This window comes from Telopea speciosissima, chromosome 6 (assembly GCF_018873765.1).
Source record: "Telopea speciosissima isolate NSW1024214 ecotype Mountain lineage chromosome 6, Tspe_v1, whole genome shotgun sequence".
Lineage (NCBI taxonomy): Eukaryota > Viridiplantae > Streptophyta > Magnoliopsida > Proteales > Proteaceae > Telopea > Telopea speciosissima.
The window spans coordinates 48,944,465-48,963,797 of NC_057921.1; the positions used below are offsets into that span (position 1 = coordinate 48,944,465).

The 19,333-nt window shown below is 38.6% G+C and overlaps 1 protein-coding gene and 1 long non-coding RNA gene across 2 annotated transcripts; both read right to left on the reverse strand.

Annotated features, from left to right (window-relative positions):
• Positions 1-3,800: 3,800 nt before the first annotated feature.
• Positions 3,801-15,645, reverse strand: LOC122665169 (aldo-keto reductase family 4 member C10-like). The gene is made up of 3 exons (XM_043861243.1): positions 14,969-15,645; positions 13,556-13,813; positions 3,801-4,080 (listed from the first exon to the last, which is right to left on the reverse strand). The coding sequence occupies exons 1-3, from the start codon at positions 15,533-15,535 to the stop codon at positions 3,802-3,804; spliced, it is 1,104 nt and encodes a 367-aa protein (XP_043717178.1). The 5' UTR covers positions 15,536-15,645; the 3' UTR covers position 3,801.
• Positions 15,646-15,671: 26 nt separating this feature from the next.
• On the reverse strand, positions 15,672-16,117 carry LOC122665170. The gene is made up of 2 exons (XR_006333450.1): positions 16,029-16,117; positions 15,672-15,868 (listed from the first exon to the last, which is right to left on the reverse strand). It is a non-coding gene; the product is annotated as an uncharacterized LOC122665170 (long non-coding RNA).
• Positions 16,118-19,333: the final 3,216 nt, after the last annotated feature.

Here is a 19,333-nt window from a genome sequence, read left to right on the forward strand (position 1 = left end):
GCTCAGTTGCAGGCTGTCGATCCACACCTTCTGCCTGAAAATAGTGTTGAAAAGAGCAGAAAGGTGTTGATGCTACTCTCATGTTTCTCAATAGCATTGCAGAATTCCGAAATGGAAAACAGAGTAACAAGGGCTGGGCATAGAAACGGTCAAGAATTTGAATCCTCTTAGCATGAGTGATGCTTGAGAGGTAGGCAGGAAATGTTCAGAATGGTTGGCACCCTCCATTTCATGAATATACCTTGGAGTTCTCTTGGATCTAGAAGAATCAATCAGATGATCCTGTCCTTTTGAAACCTCTTACATTTTTGCTCAACAGTTCAGCAGAAAGTAATCAGAATGGTCCTTATCCTTTAAAGTTGTTACACTCATGTTCTACAGTCCAGCAAAAATCCTTAAGTATGGTTATTCAGAAAATAAAATTCATACTTGACCGAAGATATCTCCTTGACAAAATGCATGAATGGTTGGTTTGGAGTCTTCAGATCGTTAGTCTTCTTGTTTGCTGCTGTGTCCTAAAATGAGAACATTCCCCCTTAAAAGGTGTGGTACTCATGTTCGATTTAAATCTGTCAAACTGTGAACAGGTTTATTGCAGAGAGTACATGAAAAATAATAGTAGAGTTCCTGAACTGAGTTGGACTGCTTCCATGTGCATAATTTTTCTTCTGGATATAGAACAGGAATTTGTTTATGCAGGGCATAAGACCACCTCATAACTTGGTTTCTTCAACAACATTTCCATATCCACATGCTATGGACAGCCATTCATCTTCAGAATACTGGCTTGATGAGAACATGCCAACCTTAATAGGATGGAGAAGAGAAGAGAAGAACTGTTGACAACTCCTACTAATCAGTGCTAGATCAAGAATCTCAGAACTCTGATTATAGATAAACTACTGGGAGGGATAAACATTAGAACTCCTGTCGATGATGACTTGATATAAAATTTGCTGATACTTTCAATTGATTAAAGCAAAATTCAATTGAAGTGTGCTTGTGTACAAGCACTAGTTATTCATAACTTCGCCTTTTCCTCCTGCATTTCCATCCTCTGCTGTTCTTACTTCTATGTGCTCATGCTTTCTGTATCTATTGCTAATGGTATTAGTGCATAGCAATTGTTGATGATTAGAGAAAGATTTACTGAGGTAGGTCCTCTAAGCTTTGGCATTGTTAATGACAAATGACCCAAACTGTAAACAAAATCATTTCTATGATCACCAATGTTAAAATCAGAGACCCATTTAGTGGTATTTCCTAAAGAAAATTGTAGTTGTGGTATATCTGAATGTGATTCATATTTGCTGTCTAGTCATGGATAACTTTTACATAGAGAGAAGTCCGTGATTTGTAAGAACAGGGGAATTTGGAAAGAAACAAATCATACCTCAGAGGGCAGAAATGAAGAAACCAAAATAAAATTGACTTTCAAATAATTACAACAAAAGGACCTGTCACCTTTACTTAAGTCTTAAGCAAGCCCTTACCAATAACCATAATCATATATTTATACATATATACAACTCCTCATTCTTAACTTCTTGTGGTGTAGGAAGCCTTGGGAAAGAATAAGCACTCAAATGTTGGTCATTATTGTAAGATGAATGCACCACTATGCACTCCCACCAAAAATAAATAAATAAATAAAGGAAGACTTTATGGAATAATAATCATATGTTAACAGTGGGTTTCATTGAGTCTAACTGATTCCTATGTATTTTAAGGCCACGCACAGTTGCCGGCCGTTTAAGTAATTAGGTCTCCTCGTAGGCTAGGGCATGGACATGTTTCTATTCAATCGATTGGTTGCTAGTTCACAATCGGGGAAATAAACGGGCTAACTGTGCTAGGTTCATGAATATGATTGGTTTTCATGCCTGAATTTTATAATTATGATCCACACATTTCTTTGTATTTTTCCTGTTTTTCTATTATATATTTGACTCTTGGCAAATCTTGATGAGCACTGCAACATGCAGCAAGAGGCATATTGACCTTTAACCACCTTGGAGAATGATGGTGGAAACTAAGAAATAAAAGAAATAATTCAACTCCTGACTTGGACATGCCAACTAAACTTGATGGCATTTTCTAGCCCTTGTAGGGACTCAAGTTGATTGACTCTTGGCACTTAAAAGAATATGATGATGTAAATTCAATTAGTTGTTACTTGAGGAAGAGAAAATGTACTCTCAGATGAGAGATCAAATCCTAGGTTCTAACCTGCTTTCCACATGGATTAGAAAAAAAGGTTTTGAACTTTGAAATTCAGAAACTCGGAAAAATTATACAAGACTTTTGAATGTCAAATTTTGATATAATGTTCTTAGGGAAGGGAAGGGAACTTGTAGAATTTCCTTGTGTTATGACAAACTAGGGCTTAATTTGGAGGCCAAACCGAAAAGCCCGACTAAACCTGACAAGAAAAAACAGACTAACTGAATTCCTCTTTGGTCCGATTCCAGTTTTTCATGTTAGAAAATATCTTTCCGGAGTGCCCGAGTGCAGTTTTAGACGAATGAGAGAACCCCCTTTTGAAATATTACAATAAAGGATAGCATTTATGATTTATCAACTTCTCGCACAAACAATGATATGTGAGGAGGCGTGCAATTTCATTTTTGGCCTGATTAGACTGACCAAAACCAACTGAATGCATAGAAACTGATAAAATAAATAATTTATGTTATTTATGGGAGATCTCGGAGCAAGTGGTGTAGAGGAACGCATCAATGAGATGTGACAAGATTGACCTCATACATAGGAAAGAAGTGAGGTCATTTGAGGCGGCTTAGAGAACTTTTTCCTTTATTTATTTATTTATTTTTTTGGTACGAACCTTTTTTTATTTATATACTTAATTGTTAAGTTATAATTGATTATAACTGCTAAAAATAAGATACATGTTGTATATAGATATATAGGAACTCAATTTATGATGCTAATTGAAGTTTACATACTAATTATATTGATTTTTATTTAGTGATAACATATAAGCTACAAGGATCCAACAACCGAAGCTGAAAAGAAACTGAAATGAACCAGACCGATAATCAGTTTCGGTTTTGATTTGAAGGACCAATTGACTTATTGTTTGGTTTCGGTCTGACCCAATATTTGCTAAGGGTATAATAGGTCAGCGGTCAGCCCGACCTAAACCGACCAATATGACCCCCCTACAGCAAACCAGTTGGAAGGGTAATGTAAAGTTGAGAAAAACCAGACCCAAGCCCACGCAGAATCTAAACCAAATTTAAATGGTAGACTGGGGGGGGGGGGGGGTGTTTGAACCAACAGAACCAGCTCAGCATGCACAACCATTCAGTTCTTTCTCTCTCTCTCACCCACCTCCTTTCTTTTCTCCTCTTTTGATGAAAATATATTTCACTAAAATATGAAGCAAAAGAAGATACCATTCAAGCAGTCTACAGGCTCAGGAAGAAACAGAAAAATGCAAACCCAACTGACTTCACATCTACAAAATCACACCTTGAAAACAAAGAGCCCCTACAGAAAAAAAATAAAAGAAACCAAAAAGAGATAGTCAATTGAATATTCAGAGGGGAATAAGCATTTCTGCCAAAATGTTACATTAAATTCATGATTACGCGCAACACAATATTTTCCATTCTTTCCTACCTTGAGAGTGCAATACTATCACTATTTCCCTCCATTAGGGACATGTATTTGTTTTACAGAAGAGATATTGGAAGAGAAAAATGAAAATTTTACAAGCAGAAAAAATGAGATGATCCCACTTTATCATTTAATGTCTCAACATTATTTTATCATCAGTCAAGTATTGGATTCAACATCATCTTCCATTTCATTCACAGCTTGGAGAGGACTACTTCCAGAGAACAATCCACCGCTACCAGAGAAGAAGCCACTGTCAGATGAACTAACAGGCCAGTTCCCGAAGAGGCATACCTGTGGTTCAATCCTGTTCAACTGGTTCCATTCATCATCTGATAGGGACCAATTGAAGATATCTATGTTTTTTATAATCCTTTCAGGATTCAGGCTGCAAGGCAGGACAATGGTTCCTCTTTGCAGTCCCCAGCGAAGAATGACCTACAGATCAAAGCACAAATGTAAACGGAATGAAAAAAAAAGAACTACAACACCCAAATATAACTTAATTTCCGATACCAGTGTCCCGATCAGTGAACTACTCCAATGACAGTCCACTTATCTCAAGTACCTGTTTTTCACAGCTAAATTTCCATAAATATTTTATGCATTCATGTGTGGATTACAGTTTGTAAAAACAGGAAATTTGGGGAACATACAAACGAAGGGAAAAATATTTGGAGTCGCTTGCAGCAAGCCCTTAACTGGAATGTGGAATCCATTACATCATAATATCAATAGCTGCACGTAGCAATTTGTCTAGGGCTCAAATATGGTGGATATGTTTTCCACCTCTTCTTTAATATTTTACCAAAAAAAAAACTATGCTTAATATTGAGATTGATCTGACATCTCAGAAAAATGTTTGTCTAGTCTAGGGATGTAAGCTCAACAGGAGTTCAACAGTAACAATTGAAACCCAAGAGGAAAATCCCATATACGGTGGGCCATCTAATTGAGATTGGTCACAAAACTTAAAAGGAAAATTTTATAAGATAGTCATATGACCGGCTATGATGTATGGTGTGGAATATTGGGCAGTTAAGAAACATAATTTAGATAAACTCAGTGTAGTGGAGATGAGGATGTTGAGATGGATGAGTGGCAAAGCTAGGAAGGATAGAGTAAGGAATGATCGTATTAGAGATGATTTGGGAGTAGCTCCAATACATGATAAGCTACGAGAAAGTCATTTGAGGTGGTATGACCATGTTCAACGGAGGCCTTTGGATGCTCCAGTATGGAGGAGTGATTTGATTCAGATTGAAGTAACTAAAAAAGCCAGGGGCAGACCTAAAATTACCTTAGGATAGGTGGTGAGGAAAGACAAGGATAGCTTAGGCTTTGTATCAAGTATGACCTCGAATAGAGCTGATTGGAGGGCAAGGATCCATGTAGCCGATCCCATTTAGTTGGGATAAGGCATTGTTGTTTCTAATTTTGAAACTCCTTCACATCTCAACATCTAACCAACAGAATTGGCCGGGATTTTTAGTAGTTATTCCCACCTAGGAGTCTACCTTTGACTAGAAGATCATCCCCATCCAAGGGTTGGGTTACTAATTCATGAATTTGTGATTTTACCTGGTTGTTAAAACATTCTCTGCCCAACCAACAGTCCTGTAGTGGCAGTGTGTTAATTCTTTTATGAATTGAAAGATTCTATTGGAGGTTGGGTTTATAGTTGCCTACTTGAGACCTAGCTCTAAATTATTTGGTATCAGAGCCATGGCTGATGGATGTTCGAACACCCCAAACCAGGTTTTGGAAACTGATCTTCCTCTTGTTGAGATGATATGACAATTGCCTGAAAGAATGTACAATATGGAGAAACATTGCAACACTAATTCAGTTAGTGCAGCAATTGAATCCAACCCTGAAAAGAAAGTCTGTGAACCCCAAGTAGATGATGACTATGCTATTAACGCAGCCCTTGATGGTGAAGAAAACGGTACTACTCTAGAGGACAAAAATAATGAAGATATCAACATATCTATAAGGTTAATATTGTGAACCAAATTTTGGTTGCTGAAGCAAGGAGAGAAGATTGGTGATGTCATTGCATATTCTACACTCAGATGACCAGTGGACCAATGACATCTCAGGTTATAATGGACAGTGGGAGCTGTAAACATTGTCTCGCAAGCTTTTGTCATGGATGGAAAACTGAATACGGAGATGCATCCACAACCTTGCAAAGATTCACTTCTCAACAACAACAAATTGGAAGTTTATCTACGGTGTTTGGTACCACTGAAGTAGGGTGATTATGAAGAGGATGTATGGTGTGACATCATACCATGATGTTGACAGATGTTTTGTTTGGACAACCATGGATGTACGATATAATGTGCTGGTGGGAGGCAGCAAGAATCAGTGTTTATTTGACTTCAAGGGCAATCCTTTAGTACTTAATCCACTAAACATACCGATGGTTAAGACAAATCTTAGAGTTGTCCCAAGCCAAGCGCCAACAGATTTTACTATCTGTAGCTAAGAAATATCCAGCAAAAGAAGGTCCTACCGAAGAGTTCTACGTCGAAGACATCAAGGTAGACAAAACTTAAACAGTGATAGATGATGTAGTGGTCGAGAACACTCCACAAGAAATCATCAACAAGCTGTTACTGTCCTCGAAGAGATGGGAGTCTGTATCTCAAATCTTTGATGAGAAAGTTCCCAAAGTTGAGGACTCTTGAGGATATGGAATTCACAATTCACAGTTGATATTGATTCAGAGGTTGTGCTCATAGATTTCATCATGCCACCGAAGTTCTTCAAAGAGAAAACTCCCCGCCTCAAAGATTATATTTCCCACTTCCAAGAGTTGTCAGAGTTCTGTTATGGACTGATCACTGAAGCTTGACCTTCATCACACCAAGGTGATTGTTCGAATGTCTAAAAGTAAAGGTTGAGTTTCTTTTAAGTGGGGGAGAGTTGATGTAGATCGAAGCATGAAGAAGAAAAACCAAAACACTGTTCACGAGAATACTATTCATGAGGTTATTATTCACGTGAACAGGGTTGTCACCCTGTGGGGCCCAATAACGACAACTGGCTAAGATTAGATGCTGTCAATATCATATCCCTAGTTGCTATTTCAGTAGTTTCTATAATCTTGCTTTGTTATTGAGCCAATAGCTTGAGTTCCTATGTTTCCAGCAAGTTTCTATTTTTATGTTAGTTTCTTTTTTTCAGTTCTAATGGCAGCCAAGCAAGCTCCCCACGCTATTGGGAGTTGCTAATTATGTAATGAATATGTTAAGCATCATAAATAAAGAGAATGGACTCCTATGATTTGGAAAAAAAAATGGTTTGTTAACCACTAGTCCTATGTGAGGTGAGATGCCTAGGTAAGAGTGAGAGATTCGAACCATCTAATCATATCCCTCCTTCTTCCCTTCATCGATTCTACTTTATAGTTTCTGTTGGACCTGCAACTAAAGGCTTAAGAGAAGCAATCAAAGGTGCTATTGGTTGTGCTGGAGTTGTTGAACATCCACCCTTCCAGTTCCAATTTAGAAGAAGAAAAATCCCCATCCTTGCGGCCCATGGTTATTGGAGATTTCTGCAGAGATTTTCAAGGACCTGGAACTCAAGATCCAACCATCATCACAGGCCCATCTTATGGCTGTTTAATACCCTTCATAAGGTCCCTTTCAATGGTAATAGAAACCCCATCTGATGGTTGAACAAGCAGGTTCTATGAGTTACTAATTTCTGAGTTTGGTTTCAAATTCTGAAGTTTCATTGATATTTGTTAACCTTGGCTGAATTTTTGAAGTGTTATCCAACCCTAAGAGACCTATCTTCTGTTGAGGTATCAGCCCCATCAGAGCACTTTAGTTGCTAATTTTGGTTTTCTTTCTAGTTTTGAAACTCCTTCACATTTCAACATCTGGCCAACAGAATGGACTGGGATTTTCAGGAGTTCTTCCCACCTAGGAGTTCTACCTTCGACTAGAAGATCATCCCCATCCAAGGGATGGATTACTAATTCATGAATTTGTGATTTTATCTGGTTGTTAACCCATTCTCTGCCCGACCAACAGTCCTGTAGTGGCAGTGTGCTATTTCTTCTATGAACTGAAAGATCCTATTATAAGTTGGGCCGATAGCCTACTTGAGACCTAGCTAATGTAGTCCTAGAATAGGAAATAATCCTACTAGGAGCCAGGTAGAATCAAGCTCTGGTTAAGCCTGCTGTTTAGGGCTGATTAGGGGCAGTTTTAGGGCAAAATTAGGGTTTGGGATGGGAATTTGGGAATGGGGTTTATAGGGTTTCAATCTGCAGGTTTAGAGGGTCATAATGATATAAAAATATCTGGATTTGGTTAGGTTTCAAAATTATGCAGATTTAGGGTTAGGGTTTCGGGTTTTTAAAAGTAGGAAAATAGCCAAAACTAGGGTTTACAGTAGGATTCAGGGGCAGGGGTTAAGGTCGAGTGTTAGAGGGATTAGGGGGAAGGTTTGGCTGCGGCAGGAAGGTTTTCTGATGGCTGAATAGGTCTGGACTGAAATTAGAGTTTCTTAGGTTTATAGTGATTAATGGGGAGTTAGGGTTTGGAGTGATGGAAAGGGGCAGCAACTGAGATCGAGTATAGGCAGGGGTGTGATGGAGCTATGGTCTGAATCTGATTGAATTCAGATGGGTGATGAGTATTAAAAATAACCTAGATGATCTAGGGTTTAAGGGAAATCGATAGGGAGGGAGAATGAATGGAAAAACAGAAATTAAAGAGCAAACTTACTACTAGATTCCACTGGCAGCAGCTTGATTGAAGAAGGATGAAGCCACCTTCGAATGAGAGACCCTCCCAGCCGTCGCGGCGTAAGGAGTCGCAGGATTCCACCCACCCTTCTACCTTGATGTACCCACAAGGATGCAAACACTCTTGAAGAGCAAGGAGCAGCAGCAGCAAACAGGGTTTTTTTTTCAAATTTCAATTGTGGGGGAGTCTCCCACGATCTCTTATATTTATAATAAGGCCATAGGCCAATTCCTACTACAAATTAAATACCTCTCCTTCACAAAAACGTGGAAGGGAGAGGTTTAAGTCTAATTAATTACTTAAAACAGTGTAATGACTTAACTACCCCTACTAACTTAAAAATAAAAGAATCTAACTTAGAACAATTAACTTAAGTGAAGATTCCATACTAGCCAATAGGATATAAGAACCTATTAACCAATAGGAACACTTCACTTAAATTAGACCCATTGAACCACTTGGATGCAACCAAATCTAAACCGGTTCAATCTAAAAACATAAAAATAACTAAGTATTGGGCTAATCCCGTATGCAACCTAAGTACCCCTAGTTTAGGCTCATTAAAGTGGCCTATTACATAAAAACCCTTGGGAACAAAGGCTCAACATGGATATAACCCAACCCTAGGCCTATTTCTAAAGAAATAAGCCCTATTTGGTGATCATTCTGCATCACTAGCTCTACATTATTTGATATCAGAGCCATGGCTGAGGGGAGTTCCAACACCCCAAACCTGGTTTTGGAAACTGATCTTCCTCTTGTTGAGATGATACGACAATTGCCTAAAAGAATGTGCAATATGGAGCAACATTGCAAAACTAATTCACTCATTGCAGCCATTGAATCCAACCCCGAAAACAAGTCTGTGAACACCGAACCCCAAGTAGATGATGATTGCGCTATTAATGCAGCCCTTGACAGTGAGAAATATAATAATACTCTAGATGATGACAATAAGGAAGATCTCTATAAGGTTAATGTCGTGAACTGAATTCTGGTCGCTGAAGCATAGAGAGAAGATTGGCGATGTCATTGCATATTCTACACTCGGATGACTAGTGGACCGATGACATCTCAAGGTATGGACTGAGAAAGCTGTGTAAATGTTGTCTCACAAGCTTTTATCATGGAGGGAAAACTGAAAACGGAGGCACATCCGCAACTTTACAAAGTTTCACTTCTCAACAACAATTATCTACGGTGTTCAGTACCACTTAAGGGTGGTTATGAAGAGGATGTATGGTGTGACGTCATACCCATGGTGTTGACATATGTTTTGTTTGGACGACCATGAATGTACAATAATAATGTGCTGGTGGAGGTACCAAGAATCAGTGTTCTTTAACTTTAAGGGCAAGTCTTTAGTGCTTAATCCACTCAACATACCACTGATGAAGACAAAGCTTAGAGCTGCCCAAACCATGCCCCAACAGATTTTACAATTTGTAGCTAAGAAACAGCCAGCGAAAGAAGGTCCTACCAAAGAGGTCTATGTCAAAGATATCAAGGTAGACACAACTGAAATGGTGATAGCTGATGTAGCAGTCGAGAACACTCCACAGGAAATCATCAACAAGCTTGTTACTGTCCTTGAAGAAATGGAGTATGTATCTCAACTCTTTGATGAGCTAGTTCCCAAAGTTGAGGATTCTAAGGATATGAAATTCACAGTTCATATTGATTCAGAGGTTGAGCACATAGAGTTCATGCCACTGAAGTTCTTCGAAGAGAAAACTCCCCTCCTCGAAGATTACATTCCTCAATTCCAAAAGTTGCAGGAGTTCTGTTACCGACTGAAGCTTGACCGTCATCACACCAAGTTGATCGTTCAAATGTCTAAAACTTGAGGTCGAGTTTCTTTTAAGTGGGAGAGAGTTGATATAGATCAAAGCATGAAAAAGAAAAGGACCAAAACACTTTTCACGTGCACAGTATTGTGGGGACCAATATTGACAGCTGGCTAAGACTAGATGCTACCAATATCATATCCCTAGTTTCTATTCTCTTGCATTGTTGTTGAGTCAATAGCTAGAGTTTCTATTTTTCCAACAAATTTCTATTTTTATTTTAGTTTCTTTTTTCAGTTTTATTGGCAGCCAAGCAACCTCCCCACGCTATTGGGAGTAACTAATTTTGTAATGACTATGTTAAGCATTATAAATAAAGAGAATGGGCTCCTATGGGCCATTATATTAAATGAATGACAAAAAAACTGTTTTGTTAACCATGAATACCATGAGAGGCAGTAGTGTAGGAGAGAGTCCTATGCGAGGTGAGAGACCTCGAGGTGAAAATGAGAGACTTGAACCATCTATCCCTACCCCCTTCTTTTTCCCTTCATCGATTCTACTTTCTAGTTTCAGTTGGACCTGCAACTAAAGGCTTAAGAGAGGCAATCGAAGGTGCTACTGGTTGTGCTGGAGTTGTTGAACATCCACCCTTCCAGTTCCAATCACGAAGAAAACCTGAGAATCATATCTTCAATCCTGCGGCTCACTGTTATTGGAGATTTCTGCAGAGATTTTCGAGGACCTGGAACTACAGATCCAACCATCATCACAGGCCTCTTTTGGCTGTTTAATACCCTTCATAGGGTCCCCATTCGATGGTAATAGAAGCCCTCTGATGGATGAACAAGCAGGTTCTGTGAGTTACCAATTTCTGAGTTTAGTTTCTAATTCTGAAGTTCCATTTATCTGTTAATCCAGCCCTCGATCTTGGCTGAATTTTTGAGGTGTTATCCAACCCTAAGAGGCCTATCTTCTGTTAAGGTATCAGCCCCATCAGAGCACTCTAGTTGCTAATTTTGGTTTACTTTCTAGTTTTGAAACTCCTTCACATCTCAACATCTGGCCAACAGAATGGGCTGGGATTTTTAGGAGTTCTTCCCACCTAGGGAGTTCTACCTTCGACTAGAAGATCATCCCCATCCAAGGGCTGGGTTACTAATTCATGATTTTGTGATTTTATCTGGTTGTTAACCCATTCTTTGCCAAACCAAGAGTCCTGTAGTGGCAGTGTGTTATTTCTTCTATGAATTGAAAGATTCTAATGTAGGTTGGGTTGATAGTATCCTGCTTGAGACCTAGCTCTACATTATATATATGCTATGCAAATATAGAAATTGCTTAAATATCTTTTTGCACTTTATCTTTACAAATTTGGCATAACTCATAAGAATGTATACCATCCATGTTTTGATTTTTTTCCCCAGTTTGAATGTATACAACAACAAACTCAGACTTATCCCAACTTAATGGGGTCGCCTACATGGATCCAACAAAACAAAGTAGAGAAAACTGAGGTCTAAACAAAAAAGGGGAATGAAGAGATGGGGAAAGAGGGTTAGAAAATGAGATGTGAAATGAAAAATGGAAAATGACAAATGAAAGACGAAAGATGGAAGTAAGAGGGCAGAAGCACAGTCCAGCAAGTCAAGAGGATTTCATTTAAATGGGGTCTGTTACATGGATCCTTGCCCTCCCATAGACTCTATCTGAGGTCATACTTGGTACAAAACCTAGACTATGCATGTCCTTCCTCACAACTTCTCCTATGGTCATTTTAGCTCCGCCCCTAGTTCTTTTAGCTCTTTCAATCGAAATCATATCACTCCTCCTTGCTGGGGCGTCCCTAGGCCTCCGTTGAACATGACCATACCACCTCAAACGACTCTCTTTGAGCTTGTCATTGATTGGGGCAACTCCCATGTCAGTTCTAATACGTTCATTCCTTATTTTATCCTTCCTAGTTTTTCTGCATATCTATCTTAACATCCTCATCTCTGCTACACATAGTTTCTCAACATGACACTTCTTAACTGCCCAACATACTGCCCCCCATACATCATGGCCGGTTGTACAACAGTTCTATAGAACTTTCCTTTAAGCTTTAAAGGAATACGTTAGTCACACATCACTCCGGACGCACCCCTCCACTTAATCCATACCACCAATTTTTTGTGAAACATCATCATCTATGTCACCTTCTTTATTTAAGATTGACCACAGATATCTAAAATAGCCATTTTATGGTATCTCTCTTTCCTCAATTCGCACCATGTTAGTATCCATCATAGTGTGACTAAAATTACACATCTTATATTCTGTCTTCGTTCTACTAATCTAAAAGCCTCAATTTCCAGGTTGAATGTATAATAGTGATAAATATCAAACCTTGTTATGAGGGATTATATAAATCAACTTCACCTCCAATTATCTATCATGCTGCTTTCAAGAGGATGCCTGTGATGTATACAAATATTAAATCAACTTACCTTATCTCTTCTAGTCCATTTCTGAGTACATCAAAGCCAGGAATTTTGGCGTGAAACCCGCCATCCGAGCACCAAAACCAAGCTTAATTTCTGTGCCTACTAAATATTTGGTAGCATAGAAAAGATGACGCAGTAGCATTAAGGTTTGATATGCATTCATCCATCTAATGAATAGTTATTTCTACTTCCCCTTCCCCTTATCTCTTCTTGTCCTTTTCTGAATACATCAAATCCAGGAATTTTGCGTGAAACTCGCCATCCAAATACCAAAACCAAGCTTAGTTTCTATGCCTACTGAATATTTGCCAGCATAAATGCATAAATTAACCCAAATTCAAGGTATGGTCTTCAAACTTTAATTATAACAGCGATATCAGCAGTACTATTCATATAACATGAATTTTAAAATCCCCCCTCTTCCAAAACTGAGTCAACTCATACAGAGTTGCATCCATGCCAAGTCTAACAGATCACCTAGAGATGTTGTTTTCATAAGCATTAGGCAAGTCATATTTCATTTTGCTTCCAAATCTGCAAAGGATAAGTCAAGTTTCAGATAATATAAAAAAGTTAAAAGAAAGAAATTTGACTTAGAATGTCCCCATTGATACCTAAAAGGGTGTGCCCAGTGCACGAGGCGCCCACCACTGCGGGGTCTGGGGAAGGTCATAATATACACAGCCTTACCCCTGCTTTTGCAGAGAGGCCATTTCCAGACCACATTGTTACCTAATTAGGGTAAAAGGAAGTGTACTAAAAGGAGCAAATGTACATAAACAACACAAGAGGTATGTAAACTATATTATAGTTTCAACTTTCAAGGAATTAATATGGCTACAAGGAAATATTATAAGTTGAGTAAATATACCTGCTCAGGTGTCTTTTTATGGCGATCCGCAATTTCTGCAACAACAGACAATTTCAACATGGGCCCATGTACTGATCTGGACCTTCGGAATGATATCCGAGGTGTCCCAGGCTCATCTTCACCACCTGATGATCCACTATCTGACGGTCCAGGGACGGAAGCAGGAACACCTAAAGGAGTGTGTGCAGAGACATGGATTCCTTTCAATTGACAAAATCTTACAAGTTCATCCTGCCTCCAGAAAGGGTGCAACTCCACCTATCATAAACCAATCATATATAAGTCAAGAAAAACCTGGATCCAAAGCTTCAATTGATGTACATTATTATTTGTTAAATATAACTTTTACCACAAGATGAAATTCTCTACAAGTATAAGAGTAAAAGAATATTCCAAACCATTTCTAGGTCAAACAAGATTGATGTGGAAGCATCTGAACAACATGCAATTCAGAAGTCATAATGAAGGGTAATTATGATTTTATTTATTATTTTTTTTTTACTTTCCTAAAAATGGGCTTCTTTGCTAAATACACCCTGAACTTGTACATGAGACTGAACTCCAGAGATTGATTAGATTTTACGATTTTTGGATTCAATTCTTGGGGCTATTGGTCCAGATAATGAGATCCAAATAAACAGGCAATAAAATAGAGCTCAACCAAGTTTTAACCAATGAAGCCAAGAAAAAGAAAACCTCCATAGTCATTAAATTCTTGACTTGCATAGTTGCATTACCAACCCAAGCCCGGACAAGAGAAGACTGAATTAGGCTGACATCAGTCTGGGAGTTCTTTTGCAGATGAACCCGGTATTGGGGAACATTGAGAGAAATTCGCAAAGGAAACCCTGAGCAGTTAGTTGGATAGGCCTTAGACAATGATGGAGATGATGGCCTAGGTTGAGAAAAGAAAAAAAGCAATGATACAGAAAATGCCCCCTTTTTGCCCATTTTGCAACATTTTTTACTAGTGATCATGTGGAGAAAACAATCATTGAATTTTCAAGGACCTGAAGGATCAATTATGTAACCAGTGGATTGATTAGATGCGAGTTGAGAATTTATAAAAAAGACAAATAAATGGCTGAAAAGGATGTTGTTGAGGAAGTGAGATGAGATTTACAGACTTATAGTTTAATAGAACATATGTATCTGACAAATGGATGGTGATGAATTCAAAGATAGATATTGTCCCAGGTATACATGGTTAACTCACAATTTAGGTGTACAGAACAACTAGTGTCTAGATTATCAGTACTGATAAGGTTTGAGTGGTATAAGGTGAATTCAAAGATAGATATTGTCCCATGTATCTGAATTTTAAAGCATATACACAGCGATCATCATCCCAAGCATAAATTTTGTGTAGTATATTCAATTCCTAAATATCAAATAAAAGAAATAACGGATAACCTGATTCACAGCTGGTACAATCTTTGCAAATTTAAGCAATTCTTCTATCTGCTGAAGACTGAAATTACTAACACCAATAGCTCGAACCAGACCCAACTCCACTAGAGCCTCCATTGCTTTCCATGTTGGCTTCAATCTGAGCAAAAATTGCCTATACTCGGTCCCTGACTTCCAAGGAGGATCAGTAGCATCACCAAAAGCTGAACACTCGGGCCAATGTACCAAATAGAGATCCAAGTACGATACTCCAAGGTTCTGAAGTGAAACTCTAACAGAATTGTCAATTCTCTTGATAGAATTAGTACCACAGTACAGCTTAGAAGTCAAGAAACATTCCTCTCTCTTGAGGCCACCCTTGAAAGCTTCAGCCAGTGCTTCCCCAACCTCAATCTCATTCCCATAAAGATGGGCACAGTCTATATGACGGTAACCAACCTTCAAGGCCGTTTTTACAGCTTCAACGCAGAGGTCTCCTCCACTTTGCCATGTTCCAAGACCTACAACTGGGATTTTAGCCCCAGTGTTCAATATAAAGTAGTTTCCTGATGCTCCCCCTTTACCTCTCATTATCCCAACTTCCTTGACCAGAACAATAAACCGAAGAGGAAAAAAACACAAAATCAAGAAACAACACCAAGAATACTAAAAACCATTTAGAACAGGAAAGCCCAAAAGAAGAGAAAACCGAATAAAAGATATTTCCTGCTGGGGAGGAGAAGAAGCACATAAACGAAGAAACAGGAATCAAACGCTTATCAATGAAAAAGAAAAAGACCGAAAGAGAGAAATGCAAATCACAGAAAAATTCAACAACTTATCAATCTTACTGACCAAGGGTATTCTTAACAAGAAAACCCAAAACAATATCCAGAGCAATGAAGAAATGAAAACCAAGTAAACCTACAAACTCAGAAAAGAAAAAGAGGGAGCCATTTAAAAGGAAACCCAATAATCAAACAATCATTGTGGCAACAAAACATCAAATGAAAATAAATCTAGAAGAACCAAACAGATTCAATAATAAAAAAGGTAGAGAAAGAACACCTCCCCTACTCCTCACTAGTAGTAAACTTAACAAGTTAAGCTCCCTGAAAGAAACCCAATAGCCCAAAATTCATAGCGAATACTTGGAGGAAACGGGAAGGCAGCTCTATTATCAGTCACTTTCCAAAGAGTCGTGTGCGAAAACGCCATCCAAGAGAAACGAAACTCGAAGGAAAATTCGAGTATGAATGCAGACAAGAATGTTGAATATTATATTTACTACTGGGATTAAGGTAGAGAGATTTAAGGGGAAAAATAGAAGTAATTAGACTAAAATTTTCAAGCTTCTACCGAACTGAGAAGACTTGGAATCCACCAATTATCTACCATAACACAGAGAGTCAGCGACATTAACAGATGAGAGAAAATTCGTGAGTTCCGGCAGATTGAGTGGAAGTAGATTTGGGTGATCTCACTTGATGGGTTTCTTTGTGAGAAATATTCTGATACCCCCGACGAAGGAAGCAATAGGCGTCACTCCAACGGTAAAAGAAAAAATTGGGGGAAAAGAATGGAAAAACGAGAGTAAACGAACGTAGGAAAAACCTCTTAGCAAGCGCCGTACCCATGTTGGCAACTGTGCAATGATCCAACAGATTCCTGGAAATGATCACACCACCCCTCATAAAATTCAGAAATTCTACCTCTATTGATGCTCCATTGGCCCGTGCTGGAGTAGGGGCACGCTTCCAGACAAAAAACTCTCTCCTTATTTTTCATATTAATTTTAAGAAAGGGTTTGCTAGCTGTCCGGTCACATGGGCCCCCGGAGGCCCGGACCAATACAAGGCTAATGGGGAGGGGGGGGCGCATAGGGGCATTCAACCATAGCGGTGTGGTCTGTGTGGAGGTCATTTCACCCCCTTGTGTGTGGGTGCACGGAAACGTGATTGGGTAGTGATCTATTTTCCATTAATTTTTTAGAGAAGGTTTTTTGAGCCGAGGGCATGGGAGCACACCAATGAAGTGCGCCAAAAAGTTTTCATACTTAGGAGAACAGTGATATCATTTCATGTGAGGAGTGAGACAGAGAGAGCGGGTGCTATTGTATCGTCCTCTGCCGGTAGAGAGAACTTTTTTTCCTTTTATTAAGGAGAGAGAAAAAAAATCATATAAAAAAAAGAGAAGAAAACTTGTTCAAGAACCCTCTCCCAAATGAATATTTTACCCACTAGAGGAAGGAATGTTACATCCAAGATATATTTCAGTAACTCTTGGGATTCCTAGGGTTCCTCATATTTAAAAACTCATGTCGTATGAAATTAAAATAGCAACATAGAGACCGCACAAATGAGGAGCGACAAAATGGTGTATTATATAGGGCACAAAAATGTCATTTCATGTGAAGAAGAAAGAGATAGAATGAGAGGGTGCTTGTGTACCCTCTTTGGTTGTCTCAGAGAACCTTATCCCTTAAAATATTTGCAATAAACCCCACAAGTTTACCCAAACATGCATTAAATTCAAGTCTAAGTCTATGCTTTTCTTTTTTATCAAAGTCAAGTGAAATAAAAAAAAAAAAAATTGCATTTTAAAAGGTAGGAATTTGCTCCAAAAAAGACTATAGTGGTTGGTGGGATCTGGTAGAGATATCTAGATTTGGAGGACCCATAGATAGATAGATATATTGTGTAGTCTCCTCCACTAGGGGATTGCCCATATAGATGGGTATCAGATCTCATCTTTGCAGGGGTCCTCATCCTAAAGGTACCTTCTCAGTAAGATCAGCTTATAGACTGGTTAGTACGCATATTCACCTTATTCCAAGTTTGCTTCAAGTTTGAAGGATAGAGATAGTAGTGCAATTGGACTTTTTGCCTGGATGTGGTCAAACCCCGGAAACGGTTGAGCATGTTCTCCTACTTTGTCCTTTAGCTCAGCAGGCTTGGTTTGCTTCCTCTATTTCTTTTCGATTAGCAACCAAGATATGCCGATTTGCCTTTTTCTTGTTTGGATGGCTAAGTGGGTCGGTGTCCCAAGTCTATTAAGAAGTAACATAGGTTCTTCAGTGTGCATGCTATAATTGTTTGGGAGATTTGGAAAAAGAGGAATATTAGAGTTTCCAGAGTTGTTTTGCCCCTTTTTAGATCGTGGCTATTGGTTTCCCTCGTTAGGGTATTTGGAAAAATTCATTTTCAGACGATCTTCTCAATATATATTTTTTTTATGCAAAGAAAAACTAAATTAACGTAAGAAAGATAATTGGTTACAGCAGTCTGACCCCCAGCGGGGGATTGAACATCAAGAGAGGTTAGAAGAACTGATTCGAGTAACTCGGCTAGCCCACAAAAAATAGAGCTATCCTTGGGTATATACACAAAATTACATAACTGAGCCAATTCCAAAATATTCCATATCAATGGAATCAAAAAATACGGCCATGGCTTTGCCGTAAGCTTAGGGAGAATAGATAGAATATCACTAGATGAGCACCAGATTTCCTTCAAGCAGAAACGATGAGCAGCAGCTTGCTGAATACCATTCCAAATCACCATCAGTTCTGGCTCCAGCACATGATCGGCTTCCATTCTTCCAGCCAAGGACAAAACGATCTCTCCTTGATGGACAAGCAAAAAAGCCCATGCCGAGCCTCCTACTCCTGAGTAGAACACAAAACAAGACAGTAGAAACTGAGTACTGTATGGGATAACAGCAAGAGCTCCTAGGGATTGGTGTAAGTTGAACTGAGTTCTGGGTACAAGGGGGGGGGGGAAATGTTGAGTTCCTTGAGTCAAGTATTAATGCAGTTCATATTCCGATTGGGTTCAAGTTTCTTCCCCTAGAAATAGTACTTATTTCTAGTATCCCAAATAAAATAACATGTGATAATAAACACAGAGAAGAACCAGGTCAGGGTTAGCTTATCAAAAACTTTGTGAGAAACAAAGAAGTCACAAAGGGAACGTAGGGATCGAAATACAAGTAGCTAGTTCAGTGCCCAATGAGGTTTAATAAATCCCCCCCTCTTGGGGTCTTTGCTCTAAAAGAAAAAATAAAAATAAAAATAAAATATAAAAAAAGAGGAACAATTTTTTTTCCTTCTTTTTTCCTTTTCTTAAAAAAAGTGTTGCATGATTAAAAGACATCACACCTAAGGCAGTTAAATTTGACATGTGAACTACTTACATTTATTCTAAACAATAGCATATGTGAAATTTTGGAGCTTTTAGTCATTTGAACTTGTTAGGGAATTCAAAGTTGACCCAATTTTTAAAACACATTTCCTGTAAGAATGATTTTTGGACTTCTTAGATGTTATATTGGAAAATGGTGGATGCATGAAGGATTCAAGTTGGAAATTGAAAATTCACTCTTTCTATC

Coding starts and splice junctions, on each gene's coding strand:
- LOC122665169 (XM_043861243.1), bottom strand. CDS start 15,535: ATGAGAGGTAAAGGGGGAGCATCAGGAAACTACTTTATATTGAACACT. Junction 13,814..14,968: donor TTGTACCAGCTGTGAATCAG/GTTATCCGTTAT, acceptor GGTTTATGATAG/GTGGAGTTGCACCCTTTCTG. Junction 4,081..13,555: donor ATAAAAAGACACCTGAGCAG/GTATATTTACTC, acceptor TTTGATCTGTAG/GTCATTCTTCGCTGGGGACT.